The sequence below is a fragment of the Lissotriton vulgaris genome, chromosome 3_1, assembly GCF_964263255.1.
Source record: "Lissotriton vulgaris chromosome 3_1, aLisVul1.2, whole genome shotgun sequence".
NCBI classification, from domain to species: Eukaryota; Metazoa; Chordata; class Amphibia; order Caudata; family Salamandridae; genus Lissotriton; species Lissotriton vulgaris.
This window is the reverse complement of record NC_141689.1, coordinates 1,250,085,058-1,250,106,244: the sequence shown is the minus strand read 5'-3', so window position 1 is coordinate 1,250,106,244 and position 21,187 is coordinate 1,250,085,058. Positions and strand designations below refer to the sequence as shown.

At 39.0% G+C, this 21,187-nt stretch overlaps 1 protein-coding gene across 2 annotated transcripts in view; it reads right to left on the bottom strand.

Moving 5' to 3' along the window:
• GC (GC vitamin D binding protein) overlaps nt 1-21,187 on the bottom strand; it is a 263,059-nt gene that overhangs the window by 76,829 nt on the left and 165,043 nt on the right. For both annotated transcript variants that reach the window (XM_086961757.1, XM_086961756.1), the window contains exon 11: nt 20,769-20,901. In XM_086961757.1, coding sequence (XP_086817883.1) covers nt 20,769-20,901 — 133 coding nt within the window. The remainder of the gene's footprint in view (nt 1-20,768; nt 20,902-21,187) is intronic.

Genomic DNA, 21,187 nt, shown 5'->3' with positions numbered 1-21,187 from the left:
GGGGGGTCTGTGACGGACCCCCCATCCCCAGGGACCACCAACCCCTGGGCTTTTAAATGTCGGGAGGGGGGCCACACGGCCCCCCTCCTGGAGCCTTGTGGTGACACTGGGGATCACCGCCCCCAGGGCCGGCTCCTGCAATGCCCTGGGGTGCCTATCCCCAGGACACTGTAATTTGCTCCCGCCCTACCATAGCAAACTGCTTTGGTTTTTGAAGAAGAAACCTGTTATCTTTTCAAAAAAACAAAGACGATTGCTTTTCTACATGGGGAGCAGCATGTTAGCTGCTCCACGTGTAGAAAAGTAATGCCAACTCCCGCAGTACGCGGGGAGTCGGCAGGGACCGTGAGGGGATTGGGGATTCCCCCAGGTCCCCAACGGAGTGGGCCAGCCCTGGGGGATGGGGTCCCTGGGGCTACAAGTGGCCCGGGAGGGGGGCCACGTGGCCCCCCTCCCAAAAATGTTTTTTAAAAAAAATTGGCCGGCCCCGGAGGATGGGGTCCCCGGGGCCAAAAGTGACCGCAGGAGGGGGCAAGGCAGCCCCCTCCTAATAAAAAAATATTTTAAAAAAGGCCCATGCCCTGGGGGATGGGGTCCCCGGGGCAGACTATGGTCTTGGGAGGGGGGCCACGCGGCCCCCTTCGCAATTTTTTTTTTTTTAATAAAAAATTGGGGGCAGGCCCTGGGGGATGGGGTCCCCAGGGCCCAAGCCCCCCTTCTTAAAAAAATAAAATAAAAAAAGACCGGCATTGCACCGGAGGTCACGCCTCCTCCTTTCACCACTCTGCAATTGCGCCCCCTGGCGCGTTTGCAGAGTGGGAAAGAATTCCCCTTGAATACCGGGGGTACCTAGGAGACAACTAGCCCACCAGGAACCTCCAGTATGCGCCAGGGGGTTGCATTGCAGAGAGGTGTTCTGAGGCCACGCCCCTTTTTACACATCTCTGCAATGCAGCCTTGTGGCGCTTACTGGAGGTACCTGGTGGGCTAGTTGGACTCCAGGGACCCCCAGGATTCAAAGGGACATAATTCCCTAACTTAAAACGGGGTGCATTCGCACAGTGGTGAACGGAGGGGGCAGGGCCTGAGTTCACATGTGTGCAAACACGCCCTGTGGTGCGGTTTAAGTTGGGGAATGAATTCCTTGTCAAAACTGAGGGTATTTTTAAAATAATTTTTTTCAATATATATTAAAAATATGTAATGTTATTTAAAAAAAATGAAATATCTAAAAATAAATACTTTAAAACAATGTAGTAAATTAGTATAAAAAATAACAATTAATACATTTTAAAATGATCATTTACAAAACCTTTGAAATTCACTGAAAAAAACCATAGATTTCAGCCACATTATAGTTAGGAATTAGCATTTCAAAAACCTTAGAAATTCACTGAAAAAACCATAGGTTTCACACACGTTATAGTTAGGAATTAGCATTTAAAAAACCTTGCAAATTTATTGAAAAAAACATAGGTTTCACACATGTTATAGTTAGCTGGACATTTCACTCATACAAAACCTTTGAAATTCCCCTGTTATAGTTAGTTCAGCTAACTATAACTAGCACGCCCGCAATGCACTGCTGATGACGTCACATATTACATCATTCATGACATGGTCAGTGACATCACTCATGACATCACTGATGATATCTCAAATGACATCACTGATGACATCACTGAGGACATCACCTTTGTGAAAGAGTGGCAGACCTCTTCTCAGCATAATATAACCCTTGATACACACATTCAAAAATAGAAACTAAAATTTTCAAAAAAATGACAATACCAATACCAGTTAGAACAACCTATTCATTAATTCCAAAATGTACATACACAATCACTCATTCACCAACAGTTCTATATAGTCACTCATACATGTACTCACTCATCATATGTACTCATACACCTATACATCCTGTTACACACCTACACTCATCCATAGAGTTACTCACATGCATACTCACACATGCAAATATACTATCAAACATCCATTTATTTGCATATACAGCTATACACACAGCACTACACTTACTTCTACAGAAACGTACACATACTTACTCTCTTAAACAATCACTTATAGAAACTCATACTTATTTATACAGGAACTCTTCCAATCTCTCACTCTCACATATACTCAGTTATATACATCAATACACACATTTACTAGTTTAAAACATATGTAGTTACTAATAAAGATATTATTGAGACAGTCATTCACTCACTAACACACCCATACACACACTCATCCACCCATACAGTCCTGCACACATGCTGTCTTCAAAACACATACAAACAGTGAGTCACTCATTCATGCATCTATGCGCTAAGTAATATTCTCCACCGAACCATACAGACACTCATACTGATACTCAAAAAACCAACTAATAACCCATATACACACTCATGTAGCTACTCACCAATCCTTGCAGCCACCTATACACAAAGTGAGATACTGATACATATATTTAAATATTTAAAAATTACTTGCTAATACATGTAGTCACTAAGATATACTTAATGAGTCAGTTATACAATCAACTTTACAAAAACAACATCCATTTAGACACCTATTTACCCATTTATCCTTCCATTGACCTTTAGATGTAGAAATATAAAAAATATTTATTTTTCAGACAGACACTCATTCACTGGATGATGTCATCAGTGATGTCATCAGTGATGTCATTTGAGATGTCATCAGTGATGTCATGAGTAATGTCACTGACCATGTCATGATTGATGTAATATGTGACGTCATCAGTAGTGCATTGCGGGCGTGCGAGTTATAGTTAGCTGAAATAACTATAACAGGGGAATTTCAAAGATTTTGTATGAGTGAAATGTCCCACTAACTATAACATGTGTGAAACCCATGGTTATTTCAATGAATTTGCAAGGTTTTTTAAATGCCAATGCCTAACTATAACATGAGTGGAACCTATTTTTTTTCAGTGAATTTATAAGGTTTTTTAAATGCTAATTCCTAACTATAACGTGGCTGAAACCTATGGTTTTTTAGGTGAATATATATATATATATATACACACACACAAACATATATATATATATATATATATATATATATATATATATATATATATATATATATATATATTACCTACTGGCGGTCGCCAGTAGGTATATATAGTTAGGATTTTTTCTCTATGGGACTTTTGAAAATTCTATGTCTAATAACTTTGGCGTTTGTGGACGGAATCGGCTGAAAATTTCAGGAAAATGGCACATTTTGTTTCTGAGCAGCCCCTGAAAATTTGGGGGGGTTTCGTCAAGGGGGGGCTGAGAAAAAAGGGGGGTCCCAAAACGCTTTTTTCCCATGTTAATTTCCATAGGGCGGTTGGCCTCACTTTTAGCCCGAACGGCTGAATGGATTTGCACGAAACTTGGCAAAATTGTAGGGACTGTTAGCCCGATGTGCCTTTGCTAGGTCTCAATATATGTGCTCCAGTGGATTTTGAGAAATTAACATTCAAAAAAAGATATATATCTGACTTACCAACTAACTGTTCCTTTAAATCTGGAGAAATGGACTTGGTCCCTTTTCAATGTTTAAAAGTCCCGTTATATAAATCTTAACGAACCCACAGTTGCGCAGCAAGTGGCATTTGAGAAAGAGTCTTTGACTCGAAACGCGTTATGCCTACAAACCTTTTTTAAATAAAGAGAAACTTTTTGAAGTACTGCTGGTGTGGTCTGGATTGCGTGACGGATGGTGCACGGAGTATTGCAGGATACAATGGAGGTGTCTGACACACCTCGGTACCAGACCCCGATCCGCTGGAGGTGGCACTCTCGTTGTCAGGTTGTTTCACAGAAGCGAGGAGCTTGTTGAAAGGGTGCCCCCCGGCTGCAAAAGGCACTGAAACGGAGATTGTGATGGAGGGAATACCATGCTAGGTGGCCCGCCCCAAACGAAGTGAATGGAGTACAGCAGCAGCCAGGATATGCAGAGGGAGTTCCCTAAGCACAGCGTACTGAAGGCTAAGCCTCGAAGGACTGGAAGCTGCACCTGTGGTAGTAAAATCTCTACCAGCGCATCACGTCTGAGGTATGGAATTATTCCTTTAAAGCACGAAAGGCACTCTGTACGTGATGCAACAGTAAAGTTTTACCAATATCTACATTGAATACCAGTTAAAAAAAACGGAACAGTTGTGGAGCATTATGGGACTTTGAGTCCAGGATGTGAAAATGGACAATTAATCTGTTAACAGAGCAAAGCAACCTGCATTATTTTACCACTTGGGGGTTACAAGACAACCTAAAGGAAGAAAAGGTACTCTACTTTGCTCTCAGGACTGTGAATTCAGCACGAAAACTGAAAGACTTACCAACTAACTGTTCCTTTAAATCTGGAGAAATGGACTTGGTCCCTTTTCAATGTTTAAAAGTCCCGTTATATAAATCTTAACGAACCCACAGTTGCGCAGCAAGTGGCATTTGAGAAAGAGTCTTTGACTCGAAACGCGTTATGCCTACAAACCTTTTTTAAATAAAGAGAAACTTTTTGAAGTACTGCTGGTGTGGTCTGGATTGCGTGACGGATGGTGCACGGAGTATTGCAGGATATATATATATATATATATATATATATATATATATATATATATATATTACCTACTGGCGGTCGCCAGTAGGTATATATAGTTAGGATTTTTTCTCTATGGGACTTTTGAAAATTCTATGTCTAATAACTTTGGCGTTTGTGGACGGAATCGACTGAAAATTTCATCAAGTACTGCTGGTGTGGTCTGGATTGCGTGACGGATGGTGCACGGAGTATTGCAGGATATATATATATATATATATATATATATATATATATATATATATATATATATATATATATTACCTACTGGCGGTCGCCAGTAGGTATATATAGTTAGGATTTTTTCTCTATGGGACTTTTGAAAATTCTATGTCTAATAACTTTGGCGTTTGTGGACGGAATCGACTGAAAATTTCAGGAAAATGGCACATTTTGTTTCTGAGCAGCCCCTGAAAATTTGGGGGGGTTTCGTCAAGGGGGGGCCGAGAAAAAAGGGGGGTCCCAAAACGCTTTTTTCCCATGTTAATTTCCATAGGGCGGTTGGCCTCACTTTTAGCCCGAACGGCTGAATGGATTTGCACGAAACTTGGCAAAATTGTAGGGACTGTTAGCCCGATGTGCCTTTGCTAGGTCTCAATATATGTGCTCCAGTGGATTTTGAGAAATTAACATTCAAAAAAAGATATATATCTGTAACAGCGCTCCGGGCAGCGCTCCGGTTCGCGTACTTGACGCATAACGGAACTTCGCGAAGCGAAGCTGATTGGCTCTCCGGTGTCTGTCAACATTCTAAACAGTCCGGAGCGGCCGCCATCTTGTCTCTCGGTAGGATTGAGAGACAAGAGGAGGCCAAAACAAAGGGGGAAATGACCATAAGGGGGCATAGTAGATCCTCCCTGACCCCCTAGGTTTTTTTTTTTTGCGTGGGAAGCTCCTGGTTCGTGAACCGGGAAGCGGCACGGGGAGCGTACTATGAGGAAAAAAGAATGATAGACTTTTCAAATATTGTATGTTAATTGATTGTTTGTTTTGTTGATTTTTTTTTATTTACTATGTAACACAAAAAAGTTGCACAGTATATTTTAAGTCTCATTTTATATTATATCTTTTGGGTACTTTTTCAGCATTTTCAAATAAAAAAGATTAATGTCTCAAACAATTTTAACTTATAAAATTAAAATTTATTGTTCTGATTTTTCAAAATCTAAAAGAATTTGTAACATTAATTCATCTGGTATGTCGTCATTTTCATTCCATGATTCACATTCTTCAACACATTTAATTAATTCTTCGTCTACAGTGTCATCCAAAAAGTTTGTTTCTTCTTTTTCTTCGTTAGGATTGTTTTCAATCTTAATTTGAAATGAAATTTTAAATTCATTCTGTTGTGCTTCCTTTTTCTTGCTGTAAATTGCATAAAAAATAAATATATCAGTAGAGATAGGGCACTGTTGGGTTTAAGTTCAGAGAGGTACTTGTGAGTTTATAACAGAGAAGTTATCTTTGGGCACTGTATGGTTTCAGGCGTGAAGTAGTACTATTAAAAAGTGCCTGTGAAGAAGCCTAAGTAAATTCATAATTATATCATAGAAACCTAAATCAATCCATAATTATGATAAACAAGCCTTTCTCAATGTGTAACTGTTACAGAGGGACAGTATATAACTATCTGAAAATGTTTTCCTAAATTAATTTAAAGTGCATAACATAGTTCTCCTTTCAAATTTATAAAATAACATCTTACCTTTAAAAAGAAGTTGAAGTTATTAGTGAAAATTCTATTGAAATGTACACCAGGAAGTAGTAGTCAAAATGGCTGTGTTTCCTTCTCTTCCTTTATATATATTCAGGTACATAACCAATCAAATGTCAGGTAAAAAAAAAATTGAAAATGAAAGTAACATTTTCATTGGTTGTCAATTCCAACACTTCAGATGTGTTTTGTGAAGTAATTTACCTCAGGGTATTTAGAGAGGTCTACAGGCTAAATGGCTAAATGGAATTCCAAACAAATTTATGAAAATGGTAGGGATTGGTATGTAGTATGAGCTAATCTATATTTGGTGAAAGTGTTTCCAGTCGTTTTTCTGTAAATTACTTTCCCACCTTTTTTAATGGAGCGCTTCCCGGGGAGCGCCCCGGTACGCGAACCAGCAGCGTTACTGGAGTCCACCATTTTGTGTTTCAGTCGAATTAAGATACAAGATGGAGGGCAAATAATGATCAGAATGGGTAGAAGGGGGCACGGTAGACGTATCTTGACCCCCTAGGTTTTCTGAGGGTGGCTGAGGAGGCCCATATGTGCGGGAATTTTTTTTTTTTTAGAAATTTCGCGCGGTTAGCTTCCGGTTCGCGTACCGGGTAGCGCTCCGAGGAGCGTACTTTGTTGAAAATTAGTGAAAAAAGTTAGAGTAAAATAATAATTGTGAGTGATCAGATGTAGGGTAGCTCTGAGAAGAGCTTTTGGGTTTATGGTACATTTAGGTACTTATAAGTAGGAACCAATGCACAGTCTTAAATTCAAAATGAAAATTCTGTTGCCCTCATCTGAGAAGTGAACTCCATCTCCTCTGTAGATATCTTGCATGCAGTAACGCAAGTTATTGTTGTACATGGAGCCCATTCCATGGTCTCTCATGTAAGCTGAAACAGATTTGTTTACATGCTTCCTCAACTTCTCAATTTGTGGACAAAATTGGTTCGACCACCTCCATTTCTGTCTTTGGCATATATTTGAATATACCAAGGCAGTTTGAGGAAAAAGTGCCATTAATTGCTCAAAGGTGTCCTTTAAAAGCATTTCCAGACCTACCCCAGTCAAAGTGCCCAAATCATTACCTCCACAGTGCACAATTAACAGGTCAGGTTTTGGCAAATGCATAAAGGTTTTCACCAATGGTATCAATTGGTGACATTTTAATCCTCTGTGGCCAAACCACTTAATTTCCACATCTTGTAAATTGAGGTTAGGTAAATTTCTGTTCTCAGCATACCTTTGAGCCCAGTAGATGTAACTATGTCCAACAATCCAGACAGAAAACATGGTGAGAGAAGGTTCTGCTGCAGTCAGATGAAGTGTGGTAATGAAATGGCAGTTGAAACAGTAGGAGTTTGTAAAGAAAAAAAACTGTGGAGTTTCAGTGCTAATGATTCACTAGCAGTGATTGGTGGATTTCCATTTCTGAAAACAGAAAGTTAGGGTGCATGGATGTGTTCTTTGAAAGATGTAATTTGAATGGTCAAGAAAAAATCATTTAATGAAAGATTGCACTGGATACGCAGGTGCACTGAGAGTTCAGAGTTTAATTGAAACATTGTTGTGTGAACTTGCAAACATTAGAGGTCTTTCAGGAGGTGGTTGCTATGCAAAAAAGGCAGAGAGGGCAGAGGGGGGAAGGGTTTTGATTTGAAAAAAGTGAGGGAAGAGTTTTGATTGGCTGACATGAGAGATATGTGTGATGAATATCAGCATTTCTGTGCTTTCTATAGCTGCAGCCTCTGGAGTGCATACCTTTTGTTCTGCTGAAGACAATTTGGTGTATTTCTGAGACTGTTTTGAAACTCATAAAGTATTTGCTAAGGTGAGAAAAGATTTATTTAATTTAGATAGAGAATAGTATGCTTTAAGGAGAAAATTATAAAGAAAGTTGTGTTTTTAAAATGTTGCTTTGTCTCAAGTGTTTTACAAATAGATTTTGTTTCTTTGAGAAATTGTAATTGGAGATAATGTGAAGTATTAGTACTGACAGGGTGTTTTTGTACATAGGAGCTGTGCAGTGTTTTCAAATTATGACTTGAAAATCGTTTTTGAGGAAAAGGAATGCTTTTAAAATTTATCACAAGGAAATAATGGTGTCTGCTTCTTTATAAGGCATTTGAGTGTCTCTGATGTCATTTTTCCCATTTTAATTTAAGAGCTTTCTCCGTGGGGCAAGTTCCTTGTAAATATGCTCCCACCTGTGCTTGGCAAATTTAGATTTTGATTCTTTGAGTTACATAGCCATGTTAAAAGTGACCCAAAAATGGTGCAATGGCAATCAAAAAACGCTTTCATGTGTCTTAAGGACATTTTAAGTCATTTCCTCTTGAATGTAGGTATACAATTGATTTATATGTTGTGTTTAAAAACGTTTTTTGAAATCAATTACATTTTTGGATATGTACTGCTAGAGCTTCATAGGTTGTTTGGGGCATATTTATAAGGCATTTGAGTGTCTCTGATGTTATTTTTCCCATTTTAATTTAAGACCTTTCCCCGTGGTGCAAGTTCCTTGTAAATATGCTTCCATCTGTGCTTGGCAAATTTAGATTTTGATTATTTGACTTACATAGCCATGTTAAAAGTGATCCAAAAATGGTGCAAAGGCTTTAAAAAAACACTTTCATGTGTCTTAGGGCATTTTAAGTCACTGAGGAAACACAGGTGATGTGATTGTGAAATGAGGAAAAGAAACTCCACATTTTTCAATTACATCACCTGTGTTTCCTAAGTTTACGGATAACATTGTGCAGATGAAGTTTAGGTCTGTCCACGGACACAAAAGAGGTCTGGCCTTTGTTCAAGAGTGAAGTGGACATGACTTACTTCATTGGTAGGCCTTCACATGTATTATCTGTTTTTAAAATGTTGCTTTGTCTCAAGTGTTTTACAAATAGATTTTGTTTCTTTGAGAAATTGTAATTGGAGATAATGTGAAGTATTAGTACTGACAGGGTGTTTTTGTACATAGGAGCTGTGCAGTGTTTTCAAATTATGACTTGAAAATCGTTTTTGAGGAAAAGGAATGCTTTTAAAATTTATCACAAGGAAATAATGGTGTCTGCTTCTTTAAAAGGCATTTGAGTGTCTCTGATGTTATTTTTCCCATTTTAATTTAAGAGCTTTCTCCGTGGGGCAAGTTCCTTGTAAATATGCTCCCACCTGTGCTTGGCAAATTTAGATTTTGATTCTTTGAGTTACATAGCCATGTTAAAAGTGACCCAAAAATGGTGCAAGGGCAATCAAAAAACGCTTTCATGTGTCTTAAGGACATTTTAAGTCATTTCCTCTTGAATGTAGGTATACAATTGATTTATATGTTGTGTTTAAAAACGTTTTTTGAAATCAATTACATTTCTGGATATGTACTGCTAGAGCTTCATTGGTTGTTTGGGGCATATTTATAAGGCATTTGAGTGTCTCTGATGTTATTTTTCCCATTTTAATTTAAGACCTTTCCCCGTGGTGCAAGTTCCTTGTAAATATGCTTCCATCTGTGCTTGGCAAATTTAGATTTTGATTATTTGACTTACATAGCCATATTAAAAGTGATCCAAAAATGGTGCAAAGGCTTTAAAAAAACACTTTCATGTGTCTTAGGGCATTTTAAGTCACTGAGGAAACACAGGTGATGTGATTGTGAAATGAGGAAAAGAAACTCCACATTTTTCAATTACATCACCTGTGTTTTCTAAGTTTACAAATAACATTGTGCAGATGAAGTTTAGGTCTGTCCACGGACACAAAAGAGGTCTGGCCTTTGTTCAAGAGTGAAGTGGACATGACTTACTTCATTGGTAGGCCTTCACATGTATTATCTCCTCTGTATTCTTCAACAAGTGTAAATCTCATCTGCAACCGTGAGTAGGCCTCACCTCAAACAAACCTCTGGAGAGGTCACACCTTATCGTCATCCTGATTTAATCATTTAAAATGTTAGGGACAGATTTATGATAGGTGTATGCCTCTTTTGCGCCACTGTGCGTCAGTTTTGTGACGCAGTGGCGGTGCAAAAGATTTGCTATGAGGCGACAAAATTACAAATTGATGCATCTAGGCAGATGTGTCATGCTGTAAAAAACCCGTGCCACATGAAACCGATGCAGCAGTGATGCAAAAGATGCACCATGATGCAAGACACGCCTCACTTCATCTCCAACAAGATAAGAAGTGAGTCTTCTGTAAATGTCAAAATTGTTGTATACACTGCTCAACTTTTGTGTACTCTTTGATATGCTAGACTCCCTCTGCACTATCAGATACCTAAGCAAAGGAAACACAGGTGATGTGATTGTGAAATGTGGAAAAGAAACTCCACATTTTTCAATTACATCACCAGTGTTTCCTAAGTTTACGAATGACATTGTGCAGATGAAGTTTAGGTCTGTCCACGGACACAAAAGAGGTCTGGCCTTTGTTCAAGAGTGAAGTGGACATGACTTACTTCATTGGTAGGCCTTCACATGTATTATCTCCTCTGTATTCTTCAGCAAGTGTAAATCTCATCTGCAACCGTGAGTAGGCCTCACCTCAAACAAACCTCTGGAGAGGTCACACCTTATCGTCATCCTGAATCAATCATTTAAAATGTTAGGGACAGATTTATGATAGGTGTGTGCCTCTTTTGCGCCACTGTGCGTCACTTTTGTGACGCAGCGGCGGTGCAAAAGATTTGCTATGTGGCGACATATTTACAACTTGATGCATCTAGGCAGATGTGTCATGCTGTAAAGTCCCGCGCCACATGAAACCTGCGTCAGGTTTCATATAGGTGTTTTGTTGCAGGGTGGGCATTCATTTGCATGAAAGCCCTGTAAAACTAACACAGTGAAATTTAGAAGATTTCACTGAGTCAGCTTTATAGCATTCCTGAATCAAATCCTTATGGCTGTTTGAAACAGGCATAAGGAGTGAAGCACCATGCAATGTGTGGCTTCCTCCTGTGCATTGCAGTAGACATGTCGTGTTTACGACGTGACTCGTGCAATGTGTTGCTTTTGCGGCACAGATGCGTGACGCATCTGTGCTGTTTTTACTCAATGGTGCTCCACATTGTAAATGTGGCACACCATGGGTAGCAGAGCAGTGGAGCACGTTAACTGGTGCATCCCTGGGGATGTGCCAGTTAACATAAATCTGCCCCTTTACATTTAAGTATGTGCAGGAGACACAGAGTCGGTGAGGCTTATCCAAGGTTAAGAAGAGATGAGTCCTGTTTACTGAAGACTTGGACATAGGCCTCACCTCTTCAGCATCGCTGGACATGGCTAAATAATAGCTGCAAAATGATACTCTTGTTAAACAATTTTACTATTATAGTCTCTGAGATTTGTGTCTTAGTCTGCAACATCTCATTGTTGTTCTCTTTTTTTAAAGATAACGACAACATCAAGCATGAGTGATAATGAGCAATCAGTTGATCTCGATCTTATCGTTGAACTTGTCATTGAAACGTCAGTGGAAGTAGATCCCTTAGATCATTTAAATCCTGAGGATGATGAAGAATATGATGAGAATGCTGATTTGTCAGAATTGTATGACTTAGGGTGGGAAGCTGATCTGCTTGAGCCTATGTAGTAAAAATGTAAACCGTTTCATTTAAAATTAAACAAAAGTTCAAAAATAGTTTGTGTGTAGTGTCTTTATTAAAATAATCAAATATGCTCATAAAATTAGTTCAGATTCACATATAAAACAACACAGGTAAAATGTAGAAGCATTCAATTTCTTTGCTACTATTTATCATTTCTAAATTTGCCAATGCACTAAAAATTGTTCTATGTTAAAATAACAAGTAGGGTGTTAAGTTTTTGATGACTGTTATTGATTTACTGTTTGGTAATAGTGGTTAATACATTTTTTTATTATATTTTACCACAGATTCAACTGCAGATCATTTCGAAATTCGAAAATGCCAACTAAGAATCGAATTAGAAAGGCTACAAAACGTCAAAGACAGCAGGTCCATCAATTACTGCAGCAGTCCTCTACAAAAAAAACTTGTCAAGTCAACAAGAAAGCACCGGGTAAGACCACAAAATCATTCATAAGAAATATTTGTAGTAAAAAAAGTATTACTACAGAAAATGTTTCAGTCCAGAAAAAGAGAAGCAATTTAAACGGAAAGGAAAGGCCAATCAAAAATGTTACTGCTAGAGCAAGAGATAACTCTGTGCATGATAGTAGAAGGAAAGAACAGTTTAGGGACATTCGTAAACGAATGTTCCGCAACAGGATAATTGGCAATTTGTTAAAAAATATTAAGAAATGTCAACAGAAAGTGGTTTTTTATAAGAGAAAAAAAAAAGTTGAGAAAGTTATTGATCAGGCATTTGAAATTAAACGAAAGTTATTTATTTTGATAATCAATAGAATTAGGAAGGTAAACAAGGCAATTTATGATTTCAAAAGAAATAGTAGATGGAAGAGAATAGTTAATCGTAGTAATTTTTGTGAAGTTTTTTCCGGAGAATGGATGCATAGTTCAAGTTCTGAGCCATTTTTTAATGAGGAGAGTTATTTCCAGGATAATGATTTGGTGCATGCAGTTGACACCAGTGGTCGAGCTTATGAAGTGAAAGATGGTTGTCCAGTTGAAAAAGAAAAACTTGTGACAACAGAGACAGAAGAGGTGTTAGGTAATGAGGTTTTAGGAAGACGTCCTAAGGGTCCTGTGTACACCTGGAAGTGTAGTAGTATTTGCAGTGTGCGACAGGATTCCATCAATTTGCTTTGTGATTTTGTACGGACATTTAATAAGAAAAGTTTGAAGCAGAAAATGAAGTTGTTGCAAGAATTAGATCCTTGCAGAGTGAGAGAAGTGACAGATTTGCATGGTCATTCACTGGCTTGTCTTTCCAGGAGAGTATGCCAGAGTGTTTTTCATCATTTCAGGATGCTAGCAGTGCATCATAATAAAGTGAGGAAATTAGTTAGAATGTTGTATTATGCTAAGAGTCCAGCAATTATGCTTAAACAATTATGCACTGCTCTTTTGCATGGTTCTGAAATAGATGTGAAGAATATTTGTGAAGAAATTGAGTTTTGTTACTTTGGAAGTAAAGAGGAGAATGTTGAAATTGACCCAGAAGAAGAGGGTAATGTGGAAGATAGTGTACAGGTTTCCAGTACAGATAATTTTCAGAAGGAAATTGCCACGTTTCAGGTGAAATCAAGTGAGAGGCCTAATTTCACTTGTGTGTGTTGTCGACGCACTTATTATAAGAATCAGACTAAGTTAGTGGATTTATATGCAAAAAGTGAAAGGGAAAATAATAGTGAATGGAAGGATTTCGCAACATACTTGATGGTAGAAAATTGTTTTGATTTGGGATCGGATCAACGTATGTGTACTTATTGTTGTAACAAATTAAATCAAAACCAGATGCCTGCTAGAGCGGTTCATAATAATCTGGAATTGGTTGTGATTCCTTCTGAATTGAAGGATTTAAATACTTATGAATCTATTTTGATTCAAAGTATCCATTCCTTTCAGGCTATTGTAAGAATGGAGCCAAAGACAGGGAAATTGCCTCCATCAGATTTACAGAGAGGATTAAAGGGAAGAGTTGTTTATTTGCCTCTAGATTTGAACAAAAACATTAACACAATTGGAGTAGAAAAAGTGCAAGAAGAACCTCTGGTTATCTTAGTTAATGGGGTTCCGACAAAGAATAAGAAAATATGGCAAGATTTAGTGGATGTTAGGAAAGTCAAAAAGGCAACATTGTATTTGAAAAAAATAATAAGTACTATAAGAATGTATATGTTGCAGAAGAGGAAGTAAGTGAGGAAGAGGATAGCGATTTGTGTGCTGGCCAAATTGAGAAAGTAGAAGCCTCTAAAAGTGAAGAAATATATGAACATTATAGTGTTCATCCTTTGCATTCCAAGGAAGTCATGGGGAATGCTATTGAGTTGTTTCAAATGAAACAAGCCAAAGGGAGTCCCATTAGTGTTTGGGAGGAAAGTTTGGAAGCTCGATGTTTCCCACAGTTATTTCCCACAGGTCGAGGAGGACGATATGATGAGCGACCTGTTCAAATTCCTGCTTCAGAATACCGGACTTTACAATTGTATACAGAAGATCCTAGGTTTCGACAATGCATTCCCTATTTATTTCATCTACTGTTTGAAAGTGATCTCTCTGGATTGTCTTATGCAGTGAACCACATCTTGAAAAGTGGTGTACAACTGCGAAATATCTCGGCAAGGGACTTTATGGATAAAGTCAATGTGCAAGACAGTATTTTGGATTCTCACCTGATTAATCTTATGGCTTGTCAGCGTGGTACTAATGAGTATTGGTACCGCCGTCATGGTGACTTAAAATGTATGCTGAGGAATTTAGGAACTCCCACATGGTTCCTCACTCTCAGCTGTGCTGAGTATGGCTGGGAAGACCTACTTGAATTTCTACGAGAGGTAAATGGAAACATTGAAAATATTGAATTCAAGACACCCGGAGAACTGTGCTCTTTGGATCCAGTGAATGTATGCAGGTACTTTAATCATAGATTTGAAGCTATGATGTCTTTCATCACGAACAAGAAAAATCCACCTCTTGGAGAGGTGTTGGATTTCTTCTGGAGAAAGGAGTATCAAGCAAGAGGTGCTCCTCATATACATATGCTGCTATGGATCAAAGATGCACCCAAATTTGGAACAGATCCGGATGACTTAGTGATGAGTTTCATAGAACAGTATGCTACATGTGCTGTTCCAAAGACAAACGAAGACAAAACCGAACCAGGAGCGAACAAAAAAAATATTTAAAAAAATTATTAATAAACATATAAAATATATTTTTGGATTTAAAGAAGAATACATTTTACAGCTACAGATATTAGCTTTTAAAAAACCAATGAAATTCACTGAAAAAACCATAGGTTATAGACCATATATAGTTAGGAATTAGCATTTACAAAACCTTGAAAATTCACTGAAAAAACCATAGGTTATAGACCATATATAGTTAGGAATTAGCATTTAAAAAACCTTTTTTTACTCACACAAAACCAATGAAATTCCATATATAGTTAGTTGTACTAACTATATATCGCGCACCCGCAATCCACTGCTGATCATGTCACATATTACATCATTCATGACATGGTCAGTGACATCACTGATGACATCACTGATGACATCTCAAATGACATCCCTGATGACATCACTGATGACATCTCAAACGACATCACTGATGACATCACTGATGACATCACTGATGGCATCTCAAATGACATCACTGATGACATCGCTGATGACATCACTGATGACATCTCAAATGACATCACTGCTGACATCTCATTTGACTTTACTGATCACATCACTGATGACATCATTCATGTGATAATGCAATGAACCTCTTCAGACTCTAATATAACCTTAGATACACTCAGGGTAAACAGACACTCACAGACTGTCACTCATCCATGGAGTTACTCACACACCTAGTCAGTCATGCAAAGAATTAATCACAGCTCCATTTCCTCAACTATACAGTTATACACACCTTACTTATTCAAACATATAGTAACACATATTTACTCTCTTATACAATCCCTGATACAAGTTCACAATGATCCATACAGACACTCACATAATCACTGGCTCTTATGCACAGTTATTTATATATGTCAACTCTCACATGTACTGTGTTTTACATATGTACTTACTTTGACATGTAGCACTGAGATATCCATTCACTCACCAATGCACTCAGTCAAACGCCCATACAGCTGTTTCCACATGCACTTTTGAACCCATACATCTAGTGAATCAACTGCTCACACATCTATGCACAGAGTCATACACCTCCCAGCCACCCACACACACACTTAGTCTCCCATACAAATACTTGGGCAACCAATCAATAACCCATATAGTTACTCATATAGCTACTGATCTACACATGCAATAGTTTACAGAACAACAGACATAATGATGCACAAATTAAGACAGTTTAGTCACTAACCCATGCACTCAGTGCCACACATTTAAACACTCACTCATACAGTCAGTCATGCACCTACTAAATCCTTCATCAGGACACTTATACATCCACTCATTCTTCAATATGTAAGACATATTTTAACTTTACAGAAACATACAGTCACTGGATGTTGTCATCAGTGATGTCATCAGTGATGTCATTTGAGATGTCATCAGTGATGTCATCAGTGATGTCATTTGAGATGTCATCAGTGATGTCATCAGTGATGTCATCAGTGATGTCATCAGTGATGTCGTTCGAGATGTCATCAGTGATGTCATCAGTGATGTCATTTGAGATGTCATCAGTGATGTCATCAGTGATGTCACTGACCATGTCATGAATGATGTAATATGTGACAAGGTCAGCAGTGGATTGCGGGTGCGCGATATATAGTTAGTACAACTAACTATATATGGAATTACATTGGTTTTGTGTGAGTAAAAAAAGGTTTTTTTAAATGCTAATTCCTAACTATATCTGGTCTATAACCTATGTTTTTTTCAGTGAATTTTCAAGGTTTTGTAAATGCTAATTCCTGTGAATATATATATATATATATATATATATATATATATATATATATATATATATATATATATATATATATATATATATATATATATATATATATATATATATATTCACACACAAATTCAATGATTGCAGGGACATTATAGTTAGGAAATGCTATTACACAACTGTAGAAATTCACTAAAATTCACTAAAAAAGCAAAGGTTACAGGGACGTTATAGTTAGGAAATAGAAGTATAACATACACCCCGCAATGCACTGTTTATGACCTCATATATTACATTACTCATGATACGGTCGGTGACATCACTCACGGTATCTCAAATGGCATCACTCATGACATCCCTCATGACATCATCCAGTAAAGTCAACTTAAGTATACTTTACAAAATACAATTTAGATTTTTTTTAATTACGAAGAACACAGGGAACTGGGTGTGTGAGCAGCTGCTTGGATGAGTGACTGTGTAAGTGGCTGTATGGGTGGCTGTGCGCCTGTGTGAGTGGCTTGATGGGTGGGTGAGTGACTCTATAAGTGGGTGAGTGGCTGTGAGTGGCTGTATTTGTGACTGATTGGCTCTGTGAGGGGCTCTATGGGTTTGTGACTGGGTGTGTAAGTGGGTGTATCAGTGAGTGAGTGGCTCTTTGAGTGGATGTATGGATAAGTGAGTGGCTATGTGAGTGGCTGTATTGCACAGTCAGTGTCTGTGTGAGTGACTGCATAGATGAGTGAGTTGGTGTGTGAGTGCTTGTATGGATGTGTGAATGCATATATATGCATTGTGTGGGTTAATGAGTGGCTGTGTGAGTAGCAGTATGGATAAGTGAGTGGGTGTTTGAGTGGCTGTATGAGTGAGTGACTGGTTGTATGAAAGGCTGTATAGGGGAGTGAGCAGTTGTGTGAGTCGCTGTATGGGTTAGTGAATGGGCACATGAGTTTCTATATGGGTGAGTGTGTGATTGCCTGCATGGAAGAGCGAGTGGCTGTGCATGTGGCTGTATGAATGGATGAGCTGGTATGGGAGTGGCTGTATGTGTGACTGAGTAGATGTATGGGTAAGTGACTGCATGGTGAGTAAGTGAAAGTTTGAATGGGCGTATAGGTAAGTGAGTGGGTATGTGAGTGGCTGTATTGGAGAGTGTGTGTCTTTGTGAGTGGTTGTATGGGTGAGTAAGTGGGTGTGTGAGTGGTTGTATGCATTTGTGAATGGGTATATAAGTAGTTGTGTGGGTGAGTGAAGGGGTGTGTGAGTGGCGATGTGGGTGAGTGAGTAGCTCTGTTAGTAGCTGTATAGATGAGTGGCTGACTGTGTAAGTGGCTTCGTGGATGAGTGGATGTATGAGTGACTGTGTGAGTGAGTGGTTCTATGTGTCTGTGAATGGATAGGTGACTGATTGTGTAAGTGTGTGTATGGGTGTATGTGGGGTTGTTTGGCAGTATGAGGGGGTATGTGAGTGGTTCTGTGGATGATGTTGTCAGAGTGCCAGCAGTGATGTCATTGACCATGCCATGAGTGAAGTAATATGTGAGGTCATAAGCAATAAAGCAGTACATTGCAGAACCATATGTTATAGTTATCATAGGTAACTATTACTGCTGAATTTGAGTTTAATCTGAGCCTAATTATAATATACCTGTAACCTTTGTTTTTTTCAGTGAATTTCTAATTTTTTTTTTATTCTGTGTCCTAACTATAGCGTCCCTGTAATCTTTGCTTTTTGCGTGAATTTGTATCTTTTTAATGTTATTTCCTAACTGTAACATCCCTGTAACCTTTGGATCTTTTAGTGAATTTCAAAGGTTTTTAAAATAATTTATTACCTTAACCTGCAACCTTGGAGTGTGGGTGTGTGAGTGGGTGTATAGGTCAGTGAGGGGGTGTGAGTTGCTGTATGGGTCTGTGAGTGCCTGTGTGGGTATGTGAGTGAGCGTGAGTACCTGTGTGGGTCTGTGAGTGGCTGTGTAGGTCTGTGAATGCCTGTGTGGATCTGTGAGTGCCCATCTGGGTCTGTGAGTGCCTGTGTGGGGTTGTGAGTGGGTCTATGAGTGGCTGTGTGTGTCAGTGAGTGGGTGTGTGAGTCTCTGAGTGGGTCTATAAGTGGATATGTGTGTGTTTGAGTGGATCTGTGAGTGGGTACATTAGTTTCAGAGTGGTTTTGGGAGTGGTTGTTTAAGTCTCTGAGTGGGCCTGTCAGTGGGTGCATGAGTGTCTGAGTGAGTCTGTGAGTGGATGTGAGAGTGTCTGTGATTGGGTATGTGAGTGGTTGAATGGGTGTGTGAGTGGATGCCTGAGTGTCTGTGTGTCAGTAGCTGGTAAATTAATAACTGCTACCTTGTTGGGTGAATGTTCTGTGTGTATTCTACACAACATCTGCGCAATGGACCACAAGGAAATTTCTCCAGTGACCTTGTGTGCGTGTTGGGAAAGTGATTGTTCATTGTCCATCTTTATCCAGAAATCTGTGATAACAGGAATCATCCTATAGAGATGACAACAAGACTAAAAAAGGTAAATCTCCACCAAACAAGGGTCCTATTGCTTAACTATCTGAAGTAAGCGCTTCTTTGTTTGGTGGAGATGTCCTTATATTCCTTGGCATCACGAAGGCGCCACCAAAATCGGAGGGAAACACGCTGAGGGGTCTTTGGAAAGCTGCCCATCATAATGCCAAAAGGCAGGAATACCTTTGCATACTACTAAGATGGAAAGGGGGGGGGGGGCAAACAAACGGAGCATCCAGCTGATTTTACATATTTGCATACTAACAGTAATTTAATGGCAGTACCATGTACTCTCCTCTCACCAAGAGATGACAAGAAAGAGAATCCCTCCTTACTACAGAGAAAAGGGGGCCGCACCCCTGGGCCCAGTCTCTTGATGCTGGGTGCCCTGGCGCCGAGGGTACCCAGTATGCTGTGTTGGCGGCGTGGTTGAACAGTACAATCAAGGCTGTCACAATTAAGAAATTAGGGAAGTGCGTCTTAAGAAGAGCCTGTAAGAAGAAGGGGGAGTTAGAATGTCTAATCCTCGTGGTGGATGTTTATTTCTACAGAGCCAACTCACCCTAGTGAAGGCCGATACTACGAAGCCACAATAAAGGCCGACATTCTTGTCAATGTTCAACCACGCCACCTTAACTAATACAAGGTAGCTCCTTTCTTGACCCACTAGTGAGCAGACGTAACTAGACTGTCAGCACGGACAATTCCCAGCTCGGAACAGGTCCCACACGCAATAGAGGAAACGCGCTTAAAAAGAAGAACCACCCTGTGCGGAGCACATATCGCCGCCTCCACTCCCCCTCCCCTAGGGATGTGTCCCTAGTAGATATTACAGGTTGCTCACTCATTGTCCTGATGATGATCTTAAATACTTAAAAGATCAAAACGCCGTTGACCCTAACAACAGGAACTTCCTCAATTGTACCCATTTATGTGAAGTTCCTACTCTGTTGTCAATGTGATATAATGTTTTTAAGTTCACTGCACTTTGTCACATTACACACCTGTCACTGTATGTGAGCACCTTTTTACTATAAGTTGCAGTACCCACAAGTGTAGAATAAACAGTTATTTTACACTAAGTATGCTTCCCTTCCTCTATCGTGCTCCCTCAATGATTGATGTCTAGGTAAAAAAATCCTCTTACTCTTCAAGGACTACACGTGCTTTCTTAGGACCCTATTGGGCCAAACTGAACCATTGTCTTCCATAAACATGTGAAGTAACTGTAGCATACGGTGTCACCAGCATATTTACCAGACCTTTTTACAACACAGTAAATAATGCAAAGTGTTCAGTAAGATGTAGCTCAGAATATAAACCAAGTCAAATTGAAGTTCTGAATGATGGAGGGGGTAATCATTGATTCTGCATTTGTGTACCTCATTATGTTAGTATCACTTACATTCTCTTTGCAGTACACTGGAGGTGCATTTACAGAGCAGCATGTTGATGCCAAGTTTGCTCGTTCCTCCACCATCTCTTCAAGGACCTTTGATGCTGGTTTCGGCACTTTCTTGCTCAAAATGTTGTTTAACCTGCATGAAGTGAAACAAATAATCACAGAAGTGTGGCTTTATTTTTGTGACAACACACAAACCTTTATACTGTGTTATGTTACCATATACCAACTCCTTGGTGTAGCAGAGAAGCTAATAGCAACAATATGAATAGATGATAAAGTACCAATGATAAAGTTATATTGTGGAATATTATACACACAGTTTGGTGCAGAAGACAAACTAATAGCAACTAGAGTAGATGAGACACTGTTAGCTGCTTACACCATGACACCATGTCACCATGTCACAGCTTTAAAGGAAA